Source organism: Diachasmimorpha longicaudata, chromosome 8 (assembly GCF_034640455.1).
Source record: "Diachasmimorpha longicaudata isolate KC_UGA_2023 chromosome 8, iyDiaLong2, whole genome shotgun sequence".
In the NCBI taxonomy this organism is placed as follows: domain Eukaryota; kingdom Metazoa; phylum Arthropoda; class Insecta; order Hymenoptera; family Braconidae; genus Diachasmimorpha; species Diachasmimorpha longicaudata.
In genome coordinates, this window is record NC_087232.1 from 3,298,462 (window position 1) to 3,313,715 (window position 15,254).

Sequence of the window (15,254 nt, forward strand, 5' to 3'; positions counted from 1 at the left end):
AAACTTTACTAGACGACATAGTAATTTTTCTCAGGCCTGCAATTTGCGCCGAAATTGTAAAGCAGGACAGTAATTCTTACCGGAATCACCCTACAAAAATTGTCAGATTATTCTCTTCGTGTATTAATTCTATACATGAAACTTTTCAGATACGTTAAGTAATCTTAAAACAACCTAGTATAGAAAATAAATATCTCCCACTATTTAACTATACGACACGATCTTTATTCACTTTTTAACATATGCGATTTAGTGAAAGACTCCATATAATTCTAGCTGAATTGATAATCCGATGTGGTTCACTCGAGAGACCGTTGGAGAGTGTCCCTAGCCCTCGGTTCATCCAGGATGAGAGGTCTGACCCAACGACAAGGCCCTTTTGTCTATTGGATTCTTTAGGTCATAAACCACCGAAGTGTTTGCCGCATGCTCGGTGACGTTTACAATGGGTCGCTTGTTCGAACTAATATCAAATGTTCCCCACAATAGAATGACAATCAAAAATAACAATTAAAAAATAATATGTTGATCATGCCATTAGGCGACAAAAGTGTCGTGACTTGATTCATGTGATTATAATCCTGGTCTTCGGCTCGGATTACAAAGCCACATTCTTCAAATGACACTTTTATCACCGTATGACAGACTATCTCGTGTTATTGGGCCCGAAAGCCGCGTTTATTGTCCCAAATGACATAAAAATGCTAAATCTGTAAAAATATTTGATAGAGAATCGGAATGAAATGCTTTGTCATGCCATGTATATTGTTTTTTTTTTAAATACACCGGAATGAAGATCATTATCTCACGAAAATAAGGCGCGGTCTCACCATGTCTATAGATATATTACGCAACAGTGGTAGTCCAGGGTTGCAACATTTGATCGCCAGAGTCAAGTAACATTGGCGTTAATTTCTTCGGCAGATTGAGAACACGAGGAGTCGAATATTCAGGTGAGCATTCTCGAAGGTTTGAAGTATGGTTGTGTGCTTTTGTAATCGATTGGTGGGTTTACGATATATTTTAATTGTCTCTGGACATTCACCGGATGACTGGGATTTTTTTATCCAGAGAATGAGTCTCACCAAGGGATACGGGATTCGTCAAAGAGACTGACTAATTTCCATTTTGTTTTTTCATCACGTAATTGATTATTAATTGGAGTGGGAGGTTCCTATGGAGTCATCGAAGTTGATTGAAATTTTCTGGAAGTTGGGAAATTGATAGTGCGATTTGAATTGTCTTCACGTTAGCTCTGAAGGACGTGGTTGGATATTTTTTTTGATGGATCATTTCCGTTTTTTGTTTAAGTTTTAAGTTGTTTAACTCGTCCTTCCGAACTTGAACGTGCTACATTAGTAACAGACGATTAATCGAAATTTCGAGGGGACGTTGCGAAGCCGGAAAATTAATCGAGACGAGAAACGATTTTTAAAAATAAGTTGTACCCGGAAATTTTGAAAAAATTATCATTATGACTAAGACAAATTGTTCGCCTAAACTCAAACATCTTAAGTATCACTTGAAACCTGACAATCGAGGAAGAGAAACGAGGAAAGGTGGGAATGATTACCATCCTCGTCACCTGCCGCTCACTTCGATTATTTTGCATTTTCCCCTCGAGTCATCATGGGAAAAAACATATGATGAGTCGAAAATAGGCGTGTTATGGTGTAGTTGAAAGTAAATCACTATGGAAAACCGCAGTCCTCACTTGTCCGTCCAACACTTGTGTGCTTCGTTCAGCTCAAATGGACCGAATCGACGGCCACGAATGCGCAAATTGTATTTTCCCTTTCCTTTATTGTTATCCCCGTGAGATCGTGAGAGAAGAATTTTTTATTTCTCACTTTTTACTAGATTCATTTTAAATATATTGAACCCGGGATAATTCAATGCTTTCTCGTCACGAGGGTTATAGCCATCAAAATGTTGGAGGAAGGACAGAGATTGAAATGATGCCAGTCTCTTCGCTCTTCATGAAGCACAACTGGAAAGAAAATGGAATGTCAGTTGACAGATATATGCAATAACAGGGATTTTACTGAATACTTTAATGTGGGGGTGTAAACATTTTTTTCCACTCATTATTGTTTTTACCCTTTGGTAATTCACTGAGAAAAAAAAAGTTTATGTCAATTTTTTTTGTTTAAAATATTGAGGTAAATATCTTGAAATATCCATTGGCCTCGCCTTCCTAATTATGTATCAAGAATAGTCATTGATCTTATTAAGATTATCTTTCCCCAACAAAGGATTTTTCGGCCTGAAAAATGCAATTAATCCGAGAATGCTAAATCATTAGAATTTTTTAGACCTACTAGCAGTAGGATCATGCATTACCATGGACCCTGGTACGTTATCTGAAGTCCTGGTGAGCTATCCTCGTCTAATGGGTCCTTAGGATACTCAGATAGACGTGGGTAGCAGGCAATTATAATTAATGAGTTAGAATGGTGTAACAGTATCGGTGGTGGCCTCGACCGAAATCGCTGGATGTTGGGACGTGATAAAAAATATTCTGGAACCACTGATTACAAATTTCGAATGAAAATACACAATTAAAAATCAAAGCAGGTAATAGCCATGAAAATAGCGATTTGACTAACTGAACTCTTCAACAAAAATTGATTTAGCCTACGAAATTTTTTACCTTCTTTTGTGTCAATAATTATTAACGAACGTTGTGGAAGGAAGTTATCAGTCTTTCATCTCGACCTCGACAGATTAATATCCCCACGTCTATCTGAAAAAGAATTGGGATCTCGTCCATTGGAGGAAATAGCTCATGACATGATGATGTGCCAACGAAAGGCGCCTTGAACTCGCAATTCATGTAAATGGTCGAGTTGTAATTCACTGAATGCACTTCTAATTGATTTCCAGGTGAGTGGAAATATAAAGGCAGCATGAAAAGTGAAAAGTGTTAGGGGAATTTTTCGCATTTAAAAGATGAATAGCCGAGGCAATGATTGATTTGTTGAAGATTCTAATGCCTCGGGTTCAGATGTTGAAGAGGATTTTTAGCTCAGCGTGACTCTGTGATTACAGACGACTGCAGTTGAGCAATTTTCATCTTTCTTTCACTCTAGCTCTCTCTCTCTCAGTGTCAGACTTGTAATAGATCCTTTTCAGAGTTTAAATGAATATCTCCATGGGGTTCACCAGGTGCCTGAGCCTTGTTTTTCGATCCTGGTGAGAGGAATTTGGAGAACTGATGTTTCCTGGTTTGCCCAATCAAATCATTTTTAACTAAAAAAGTTGAGGGTGTTACGAGTCAAAATTTTCCATATCGAGCATTGATTCGGATCAAAGTCACTTAAAATGAGATAAGATCGATAAGTTGATGGATCTCTAGCCCAGTTTTCTGATGAATATTTTTAAAAACTAGAGGAAACAACAAAATCTTCATAATAATTCTTTTACGTTAATAAAGTCTCGACGAAAATTCTTCTATTTTTATTTTATTTTAGGGATTGTCATGTATAGTCTACTCGGCCTTTGACATTCTTCAATTAAATTAGAAATGCAAACTAATTACAATATCGCTGAGTAGATCTCCGTCCTTCAGATAGAGTATATAAATCTTTGTAGAATCTTTAACGTCCTTCATAAAATTGAGTCTATTGACTCAATATTGTTAAAGACTATTTGTATATGAACCAAACACGAGAAAGAGGAACTCGAGGTTCATACGGAAAGTACGGCCGATTTTTGTAATCTGCCAGTCGAAATAGTACTCAGTATAAATTACGGAAGAGTTACGCATTTTTTTACTGAACGTTCCATACCTTTTCTTGAACGTTCTGGACCTTATCCCGAAACTCCAGAACGTTCAGAAGTCCAGTTCACCCAAAAAGTGCGTTTCTGTTTCGTAATTTTTATCGAATATTGTTTTGACTGGCAGATTACAGGACAGGCACGTAATTTTTCAAGAACTTTTCTCTTTTCAATATATTGGTTATAGATTATTTAAAAGTCAGATTGACCGAAATATTTATGGCGAGGCGTTCGATTGATCTAAATCTGTCAAAAACAGATTCACCCTCTCGAAGAGGAGAGCGTTCACGCGATTTCCGTTTTTGCGATTACGATGTGGCTTGACTTTTTCCCTTCTTATTTTTTTTTTTATTCTCCTTTGGTCACCAAACGTGTTTACCCGAGGGGTTATGTCACTGCCCGAGCATGTAAGAATCTCACTCTTGTGCACGATTCAAAGTCAAGTGAAACTTTATGCGACACACTTTGCTTTTTATCACTGCTCGACAATGATCATAATCGAGTTGTACAGGTGTACGGTATTATGTCATGGGAGTTGCAATAATGGAGTAATATTTTCATTGAGTTGTTTATTATATTCTTCACAAGATGTAATTCCGAAATAATATTTAAATGGCTTCTCAATTATTTTTGTCTAAAAAACTCGCCAATTAGTGTTCTATTGTATACTGTGTAGTTACTTTTGCTAATAAATTCGTAAAAACTTGCGATACTTGAAATTTTCCATGAATTTATTGAACCTCTTAGGTTGTTATAACACAAAGAAAATCTCCACTTAAATTTAAACGATCGAACAATGCTTCCATTCGGAATAAAAAGAAAATATTTTATTCCTCTTCTTCTATGACCCTACGTCACAAAGATATTGTTTACTGAAGCTGTTGCGTAATTATGAAGTAGGAGAATGATTTATTTTACGCAATAGTAATTAAAAAATAGAGCAGGTGAACTCAGAATTAATAAAAATATTTCGGAACAAATTAATAACTTTTCTCAATTAATCGTAATTAAGTCATTCATTGAAATATGGAATTGTCGGTTTATTTCAAATTGTCTGGTGCTGATTTTGCGTTTTTATCGATTGGAGAATGGGCTGTTTTGGTTATGTTATGTGTGAGTAATACTTGATCTCGAGGAAAAACCTCAACTACCAGAGTTTACAAATTCACGATTGCACCTTCAATTCCGATACTTTCCCTGATACGAGGAAATTTTCTCGGGCGTCCATCTAAGGCGGCTGTTGAGATACTCGACTCAGGTGTATTTCATCTAAAGCAACTACGAAAATGGTGTTGGGAGTGGATTGTATGGTATTATACAATCCGTTTTTCGCTAAAATCGTTCAAAGGGATTGATGCCTTTATGGGAACAATTCACTCGTATTCACTGCAATCGCTTTTGCCTCTGGTGGAAATTTTACCACCGGTTAAAATGCGTTAACTCCGTTGTGATTGGTCTAAGGATCGAGGCTTCCAAAATTGCGAGTCGTCACAAAGCGCGTCTCTAAGTAACGAGGGCACTGTTGATTGACCCAACTGATCGTCGAGAAGTCATTCGATATTGGATTCGTCGACTTCGCGGGGAATTCTACGCGGAGGGAAAAATTGTTGAACAATTATGTGGGTGTTCTGTAATTTGCCAGTCAAAACAATATTCGGTAAAAATTACGGGACAGTTATACGGAGAGAAATATTCAGGAGAAATTACGTATCTTTTGCCTAATTCTGGGGCGAAATACGGTAGTCCGGAAGTTTAGGAAACTGCAACGGAATTTTTTTTTACATTTCCGAAATTTTTCGCTGAATCGACTGTGAAAAATTTCGATGCTGTCGCGTCAAATTCTCCAATCGATTCCGTAATTTTTACGAAATATTTCCGTATTTTTACGGAATATTCCGTAATTTTTCCGGAATATTTCCGTAATTTTTACGGAATATTTCCGTAATTTTTACGGAATATTTTGGTAAATTTACGGAATATTTTTGTAATTTTTACGGAATATTCCTGGCTATTATGGTGAAATATTACGGCGGAAAATTACGAATTACGTGGCGAGAAATATTCCGTAAAAATTACGGAATATTTCGTAAAATTTTGGAATATTTCTCGTAAAAATTATGGAATATTTCTTGCCGATTAATATCCGTTATTATTGAAATAAATAACAAGTAAAGAAATGATAACCGAATTTGCGATCCCGACTAGGGAGAGAAAAACAATATATAAACGGAAGTATTTGTAATAGTATCTTGACGATGGAAAAAGGCTGTTCGCCTCTCGGTGTACATAAACCGGTCTCCGCCCGGTCTTTACCTCTTTTTTCGTTCTCCTGCTATTATAGTTTTTTCTCGGAGTTTCTAGAGATTTTCCCCTCCGCGGGAACAAAAAGCTGAACAAAAATTGCTGCATAAGTCGAGTGAAAAAACACGAACTCGGTAGTCACTACTTTTGCACCCTATGTCGGGGAGGAATTGCGGGACGAATAGGGATTTTTTCCCATTAGCCTGGGAAATTTTTTCTGAACCAGAGGATAGTTTATGCCAAAACTTTGTTCGCCATTATTTTCGTGATCGTGAATGATTGCTCGATATTACAGGGAGATCGGGAGACAGGGAATGTCCAGTAAATATTACGGAGTACGAGGGCCTCTCACTGATTACGTAATCGATTCGCAAAATTTAAGTTGGAGAATCGCAATTTTTCACACAATTCATGTAATAATCACGGTACGTCCTGAAGGAAACTCGTTATTTTCTAGATTTTTGGAGTCGCCCTCGGCTCCTGCCATAATCCATCACAGAATCACTTATAAATCGTCAAATGTGCTTTTTTATCCCACTAATTACCGATTTAAAAATCCGCAATTCCACAAATTGCCGATTAAAAAATCCGCAATTTGTGGGATAAAAAAGAACATTTGAAAAAATTAGAAAAGACCTTCCGATTAGAAAAAAACTTTTTCCTTTTCACAGTTAACATCAGAATATTCATTTCAGAGTATTCGATTCAGATTTATTGAAAATTTGCCAACAACTCCGTAAAACTCTGAACAATGTTAATTAGCAAGTCATAAACAAATACAATTCAATTGACATATTTACTGATTAAAACGGAGGCAATCTGTTATGTGCAAAGAGCGAAAAATTCTTGAAAAATTACGCACCTGCTCCATAATCTACCAGTGAAAACAAGATTCAGTAAAACTTTTCTTGAATTTTCCCTGAAAGTTCATGGAAAAAGTGCGTAACTGTTCCGTAATTTTTACCGAATATTGTTCTGACCGGAAGATTACGGAACGTAATTTTTCAACAATTTTTCTCTCCGTGTGGTCCGTATCAAACACTAACACATAATTAAATATCCGTAATTCGTCAATTAACTGACTGAAACAGAAATTTGTATAATCATCATCATAAATTGAATTACGCAAGTAAATTTTTTTTTTACGCAAGTCAATTAGCAAATTTGATGATTAAAAGTGGTCCCTAACGCAGTCTATACCCACCAATAAAAGATTCTTGCATATTCTTAATTCGTCAATTATCTATCGTAACCAAATAGAAATTGGTATGATTATCATCATAAGTTTAATTACGCAAAACATTTTACCGACTATTTACAATAAAATTAGTGAGGAATTCAATAATCATACTCGTATGCAATTTCAATAAAATTTTACAGTTTTTTTTATGGCCGTTGAGACTTCGAAGAACTGTTATTCAATAGTCAATTTATTTTCAATCGCTCCTTTTAGGCTTATTTTCATTGTATTTTTCGATTTCGATTGTTGTCTAACGTACAGTGACTTGTGAAGAAAGTAACGCTGGATAATAGACCCGATTGGCTTCTGATTCGTATCGGTAGGGATGACTAAAAATGGATAGTAGCGAACTTTCTCATTTTTATGAGTATTTAACTGGAATAAAAAATTATTCTGCCTTTTTCAATTACAGGTGCCTTATTTAGGAACGTATTTGCCAATAGAACACGAGGTCTTAACGCCGAGAATAATTTTCTATTCATTAATTTGTAATTATGAAGATGCTGTAAATTTTTGGAGAATGGGGGAACACGGGACGAGAATTTAATTCGTCAATTGACACAATCTGTCAGCTTTCTAAGAAAGAAAATCCGGCCGAACACACGTTCTCAAAGAACGTTGCAGATCGATATTCCTCGCATGACAATACAAATATTCAAGGACTTTCCCATTTGCAATCTCAATCGCAGTCCTATCGGAAGCACCATAGACCGGTATTAGGTCTCCACAATCAACCCACACACAATAATTCGCTATAAACTGCCGACTGGAGCCCAGTCGAGAAAGTTTTGCGGTGAACATTTATTTTTTTTTGGCAAAATATTTTTTGTCGCTAACTGAAGACCTTTTCACGACCAACGACTTACTCGTCTAGATTCAAGCAGAGATATTTATGAGTTCATTTGAATAATTTTTTCAATTATAATTTTAATTACACAAAACTTTTTACCGACTGTTTACAATAAAATTAGTGAGGAATTCAATAATCATGCTGGTATGCAATTTCAATAAACTGTTAAATCCTCTTTCTTATAAACAATTTTTTAATACAAAAGCATTACAGTTGTGAAAAATAATTTTTAACGCTTTTGTTGACATAGTTTTTTCTATTCGTTAGAATGAGTTTTTTCTTTCAACTTTAATTGTTTATCATTTTGACGTATTATTCAAAAGGTTTACAGAACTGCTGAAGTTGTTCAACTCGTTGCAAAAACGCTATTTCATATCACAAATGATTCTGAAGGGAAAAATTCCCTTAAAATCAATGTTTTCGAAATGTTAAAAAGTTTTTCGTTGTTCCAGTATAAATTTCTACGGGTTAAAACGATTAATAATTCAAATCGGAAGTAAAAAAAAAATATTGAACAATTTTATCCATCAGGGCCTCTACCCACAATTCCCAGCACCTTATCATCGCCAAAATGCAGTGAAATGAATCGAAAAGGTGCGTCTTCACTCCTCCCAGGGACCCAGAATCCCACTTAGATTAAATCCCGAGGGAATTGAAAATAAAAAAGTCACGATAAAAAATTTATCTCGATACATTTGTAAAGTAACTGTTATACGAGTGTGGGTTTTCGTTTGACATCTGCTGGAAGGCAGTCGTGCAGGCCTAATCGTGATTTACTGAAGTGTAGCGGAAGTGGAGTACAGGGTATATTCTCAGTGAAAGTGACTTTATTATTTTACGTACAAAAGTTAATATCGAAGCCACAAATGTACATGTAATTTATACATTGCAATTGTGACTATTAATTTTTTTTCCGTGAAAAATTGCAAACCACATTTAACACTTTTTTTTCAAACGTGACCTGAAACCCAGATAATTCTTGAACTTGGCTGCGATTTTTCTCTCTATCAATAAAATAAATTATCATAATAAATAATGAACCTTTTAGCAATTTTTGCTCACATTAAAAAATCGTTAATTTATTATTCAACCGCAGTCTCACCTATTGACCTCAAATAGTCGTTCAGTGACGAGGGACCACTGTGGGTGGACAATATCACGTGTGGGTTCATTGGCCGCTGATCTTTATGATCAGACAGCGCGACGCTGATATTTCTTATAAAGGAAAAAAAAAGAAATCGTTGAATTATTCCATTGGCTCACTGTGAGTATTCTCCGGCAGATTAATTCGTCGTTTTTCTACTTTTTTACGATCAGAGATAGAATTATTGATGTCTAAATGGAGAAAATACATCTACAAAACTTCTGAATATTTTTTTTTGATTTACTGATTAAACTGCTGACCTACACATTCTCGTGTTGGATTTTTGTACATTTTGTGATCTTCATTATGAAAATCATTCCATTTACAATACCCAAAAGACAAGTCTCCCTGGAACATCATTATTTTATCAATTGTGTGAATCAATTACTGCTGAAAATTTATTTTGTTCGAGAAACAATAAAAATTTCACTAGAATATATTTTTTCGTTTTGTGTTGCAACCTTTGAAATGATTAAATAAAAAATAGAAAATATGAATATGCTATTATTACAATAACTGTTTTGTATCATTCAGACCTCATCACATTCCATTTGTCGCACACCCAAAACAAAAAATGAATTAAGGTATGGAAAATGAAAAGCTTTCCTTCGATTGCAAAACTATAAAACTACTTTGTTGCAAAAAAAACTATCCAGTGTACTTGGAAATCCTTAATAATATTGAACGTGTATCACCACGCCTATCATTACATAACAACTCATTTATCAACGAGAATTGTTTCTAAAAAATCAGACTGATAAATTCCAGTCATTCACAACGATAATCCGACGTTCATCAGCACTAAGAAATTAGTGGAATCGATGGATCGAGTCGATTGCATGGAACAAGAAGTAGCAGTTTACTTTCATGATAACACTGGTGGGCACTGGATAAATATCAGGAAACGGAAAATAGCAAGATACACGTGGAATTTCACCAGGAATTCTAAACGTTCAATTTATTCACAAGACATATTTATTTTTAACTCATGTTCTTTCTCGTCCGCATAAAAATTTTGTTGCCTCTTTCATAACTAGAACCTCACACCACCTAGAATGAACTTAAGTGAATGAAATTGACAATAACAGTTATCTCGTAAATAAAAATATAAAAGTTTTCTTGGTAAATTTGGAATTTTGAGGAAAAAAAATTGTGACACTTCCTTATGTTGTATTCGTCACATTATTTTAAACAGAATATGTTTTACGTTTCGTCATGGGGGGTCTGAACGATTTTTTCCCCACTTAAGGTATATTTCCACCATAAAAAACTCTAAAGCGCAAATTGCAATGGGTTTTACATTCATTTTATTCACTTTAGAGCTTTAGAGCGAAGTGGAGAAATTTTTTCCTCTGCAAAATGGATAATAATTCAATGAGAGTTCAATGAGAGCACATTCTCACAAATTTTGTAACCGTAAATATAATTTATGTTTAAGACTGAATTGTGTGGTGTATTTAAAGACAACGTAATAGATCACAACTGGAGTAGCACTTGAAGCGCAATGAATTTAACCATATGAAAACAAGTTAATGGTCAACCTCGTGGTTTAGAAAGATATTTACGCTCTGTCGAGTCTTGAAAATGCTATCGCTCTCCCTCGAGACTCAAACAATTCCTCCAATCTACCTTGACAATGGATCACAAATAAATCCCACCTGAGATTGACGCTGGGTAATTTTCGTGAGAACAAAAAGTGTTGTTCAAATTACCATAAATACTGGACAAGTTGTTAAAAATAAAAGGAGATAAATACTGGGGTGTTAACCTGTTTACGTCGCTCAGAATGGTAAATTAACGTGGATATATATTTTTAATTAATCCTTGGGGTTCAGTGACACCGATGAATACAGAGGATAATTAAGGTGTGAGTTGTCACGCTTCAAGGATTCTGGCAACAGTTGAGGACATTTTTATTGGAGAGAATTCTCGAAATTTATGTACACAAATTCTAGAGACTAAAAAACGTTCTTTTTGAGTACTCGTGTCCCATCTCGCAAATAAAAAAATAAAAAATATATGTAAAAGTTAAAAAGCCCATAATTCACTCACTGATTGAAATCAAATGGAAACTTTTAAGTGACATCCTATGCGAAAGAGATTTTTTTAAGAAAATCATTAACTCAATAATTGAACTGAAACTCATCAAAGTTATCTTTTTTGGAAAAAAAATGATCGGTGATAGATAGGATTTTTTAGGGCATTTTTTCTTCTAACATCAATGACTCAACTTGAGTTTATCGATCCACACACCTTAACAATGATATTGTTCACACGGAATAATTGCTGAGTGGCATGTGAAACGCTACCAGATAATTACAAAAATCAAAGATTTCATCGCTCGAAGTATTTAATAGCTAGATAAATTGTGGAATAGGCTGGTTACTTGATAATTGATGGAGGTCGTGGATGTCGCGTGACCGTCGTGAGCTTGGAGCTGCGGGTCTCTGGGTCGTGTACTTTCTCGTCTTATTCCTTATACAGTTTATCCTCCAATGCGCTACTGTTTGCTCCGGCACACACAATTAGACATTCTGTCTTCTTTTGAAATGTCGATAGCTCATTAGCCTGAAAATACGGATTTTACTGAAAATATTCTCAGTAATGAGACTCATGTATTTTACCCCTCGTTCGCTGTCATGATTTTCCAAAATCATCTGAACCAAAAATGGAACTTTCTTCGAAAACCATTGTGTAGTTGCTGTGACTTGTTCTTAAGGAGGTTGTTGATGAAGAATAGAGGGAGTAATAATATCAACTGGGTAATAATTATATAAACTAATTGGATTTGCCAATCGATCCCTCAAAAATGGAATGATGGATTAATTGTACCCTGGACGAATTGATTCCAAGGAGTTAAATAAGAACTGTTCCCGAACATTCCATTCATGCTGGCATATCTGCTTTCATTCTTTACCGCCACGTGTATTACTCTCTTGCTTGCACACCGCAACTCCGCCCAGTTCTCTTTTGCCAATTTTTTTTTTTCATTTCTTATTTCGTTACATCTCCGGGGGCCACCGCACTCAAGCGAATGAACTGGTTCAGCTCGGTGGACCCGTTAGGTAATAGCCAAATTTCACTTTCATTCGTGAATTTCAATGGGAATAAAGATCACTAATACTACAAAATCCACCGAAAAATTGTTGTCATTAATAAAAAAAAAGAGGAGATTATTCCTGCGAGAGAAACACATTTAACATGTGTTGGCTAAAAAATCAACAATTTCCTTTGGAATGGAATTTCTACGATAATAAAGTTAATTTCTATGATTGAAGCCGACATTGCCCCAATCTTAGTGGCCGACGTTGGTGCATGGGGAGATATTTTCCAGTACCAGCGCTGGAATTTTTTCTAAAGCATGACTTTGGGCCTCTTGTCCTGGAGTAACATCTGAATTTTTTTTATTGAAAATAGTTAGAACTAAATTTTGGTCGTTTTTTTCTGTTGTAGGGAACAATATTTGTTCAATGTCTTCGATGTCATCGTATCGACCCTGGAGTCGAAGCTCCAGCGTATCGAGAACCTGGACAAGGCTGTGGAGCACCTGATGAGAAGGGTTGAGGCTCTGGATTCTCGTGTCAACGATAATATCGATAAAACTGATGCAGTTATAACGAAACTGAGGACCTTGGACCTGAAGTTGTTTCACGCACAGCCAACACTTCCTCCGGAAGTGCTAGGGCAGAGTGCACGATCGGTAGACAGTAGTACCGGTAATGAAGATGACGATACTGGTAATTACTATTCTTTCATTATCCCTATTCCAATGTTCCTTCAGAAGACAAGCAAACTATAAAAAAATCATTACCTTCAAGATCTTCTGAGACTGATTGAGCACAAATTACATTTATCCTTTAATTTGAATAAATTCTCACTGCTCCCATTCTTGAACGTTGCAATTTAGCAAATGAGAAAAATATCCCACTTGTCATTGAACAAATTGGAAAATTTCAATATGACGAATTTTTTACTGCATTTGTCCTCATAATATTTCTCCTCGAAAGTTTTCAATGCTAAAAACTATTTTCGCATTCTTCAACAAGTAATTACAATGTAAAGACTGTCCTTGAAAATTTCCCTGAAAAAAAACAAATGTCCAATTAGCGAAATGATAATCCTGTCCAATTATAAAAGAATGTCTCCCTGCACAATGACTTTAATTACAACTAATTAACTCAACAATTCAGTGCCCGTGATTCGTCTGATCCATCACGACGGACCGAATCCAGAATACCTCGGTGATAAACTCCTATCTCTGGATCAAAAGGTCTCTGACATTGACGACAAACTCGTGAACCTGAAGAATCAACTTGACAATAATTTCCTACCAAGTGATGATATAAATGCCGAAGCGAGCGAGAAAAAACCCATAAGCATGAATGTCATAGAAATAACAAAAGCAATGAGCAACGAAGTCATGAATCATGTGTCAATAGAGATAGAAAATCTACGTCAAGCGACGGGTAACGTTGACAGGAAGCTTCAATTTCACATGAATTTGGTGGCTGACACTTTGGGAACTGTTTATACGCTTACTCGAGACATTCACGAAGCGATTGTTGACAAGGGCCAACTTTCAAACCAAAATCAGACGACAACGAGCACTCAAGCGCCTCAGGTTACCAGGAAGAGTAAGATCGATCGACTTGTCGAAAAGATTCATCCCATGCTAACTGTTTCGGAGAAGATGGACCAGGTTTGGAATGTTGTTGTAAGTAGTTGTATTTTTTGCTCATTTTGGTTCAACAACTGGCCCACTAAGTTCCCTGCTAACTGCTGACTTTCTTTTTTAGCTGTTTTCAATTAGTACTGATCTAATACGTTTATTTATTTTACTTATATGCGAAAAAAATCGCATTTGCCTCGCAACTAATTATATTCGATTTAAACATATTATTAATGATGATATTCTAGTCGTGGTTATTTACCCAAATAAATATGTATGTAATCATGTACCTAAAATATATGTAATCATGCCACTATCTGATGAATAACTGAGGAAATAACCATTTGGACACGAGGAAATTTAGTACAGGTGAAGGGAAAATCGTGATTTTTCTGTGCTAGTGATATAAAATATGATTTTTCAGACCTACGAACATCCACAACATTAATCTTCCTGTAACTAATGAGTAGAAAAATCTTGTCAGTCTCAACAAGAGGGAAGAACGTTATTTGATGAATTCCGTTATGTTGTACCTGCAGGTGGGTACCAAGAGCTCAGTCGATCATCTCCTGCCGAAGTCCGATGCATTGCTGACGCAGACACAACGCCAGGAGAGAGCGATTAATGAGATAGGCGCGGATCTCAGATCCAAGACTAACAAGATAATTGAGAATCTCGAGGGAGTGGAGAGTAGGCTCAAGAAGCAGGAGGATGACGTGGCCAATCTCGCTCAGCGTCCGATACCAGCGGAATTGTTGTTGGATCCTACGATTGATCGGCTTGTTGAGTACGATCCAAGCCGGTGAGTATATTTCTCCCTTTGCGTTGCATTTCGTCCTTTATAAAGGATATATGAAACAGATAATCAACGGACGAATAAGTTCATAAGCCAATTATATTTCCATGATACACTCAAAATTCAAGTAATTATCTGGAGAAGATTAGTGTTGCCCTGAGACACTCGCGATGAGTCCAGTTCAATTTATCTCACGTGGGAGGAAAATTTTTCTTGTAATAAAATTAAAAATCTCATTTTCTGTCTCCTGTCGTCTTCCCTCGGTCTTCTATATATAAAAAAAAATCCGAAAAACTGGTAACCAAGATGAAATAAATTGACTCCCCGTCATCACGACAGGAGTCGTTTACTGGGTATTTCGAAATTGAAATGAGACATCAAATTCCCGTATTTACTGAGACGAAAACAATTCCTGGAAAATAGTCTTTCGCGATATCTTGTGGTGTCTCTCGCCACATCACTAGTGATGATTTC

The 15,254-nt window shown here is 36.0% G+C and overlaps 1 protein-coding gene across 2 annotated transcripts in view; it reads left to right on the top strand.

The window, feature by feature from the left end:
• The window catches only part of LOC135165598 (uncharacterized protein), a 63,332-nt gene that overhangs the window by 39,039 nt on the left and 9,039 nt on the right, over positions 1 to 15,254 (top strand). For both annotated transcript variants that reach the window (XM_064127038.1, XM_064127039.1), the window contains exons 4-6: positions 12,769 to 13,052; positions 13,506 to 14,029; positions 14,524 to 14,786. In XM_064127038.1, coding sequence (XP_063983108.1) covers positions 12,769 to 13,052; positions 13,506 to 14,029; positions 14,524 to 14,786 — 1,071 coding nt within the window. The remainder of the gene's footprint in view (positions 1 to 12,768; positions 13,053 to 13,505; positions 14,030 to 14,523; positions 14,787 to 15,254) is intronic.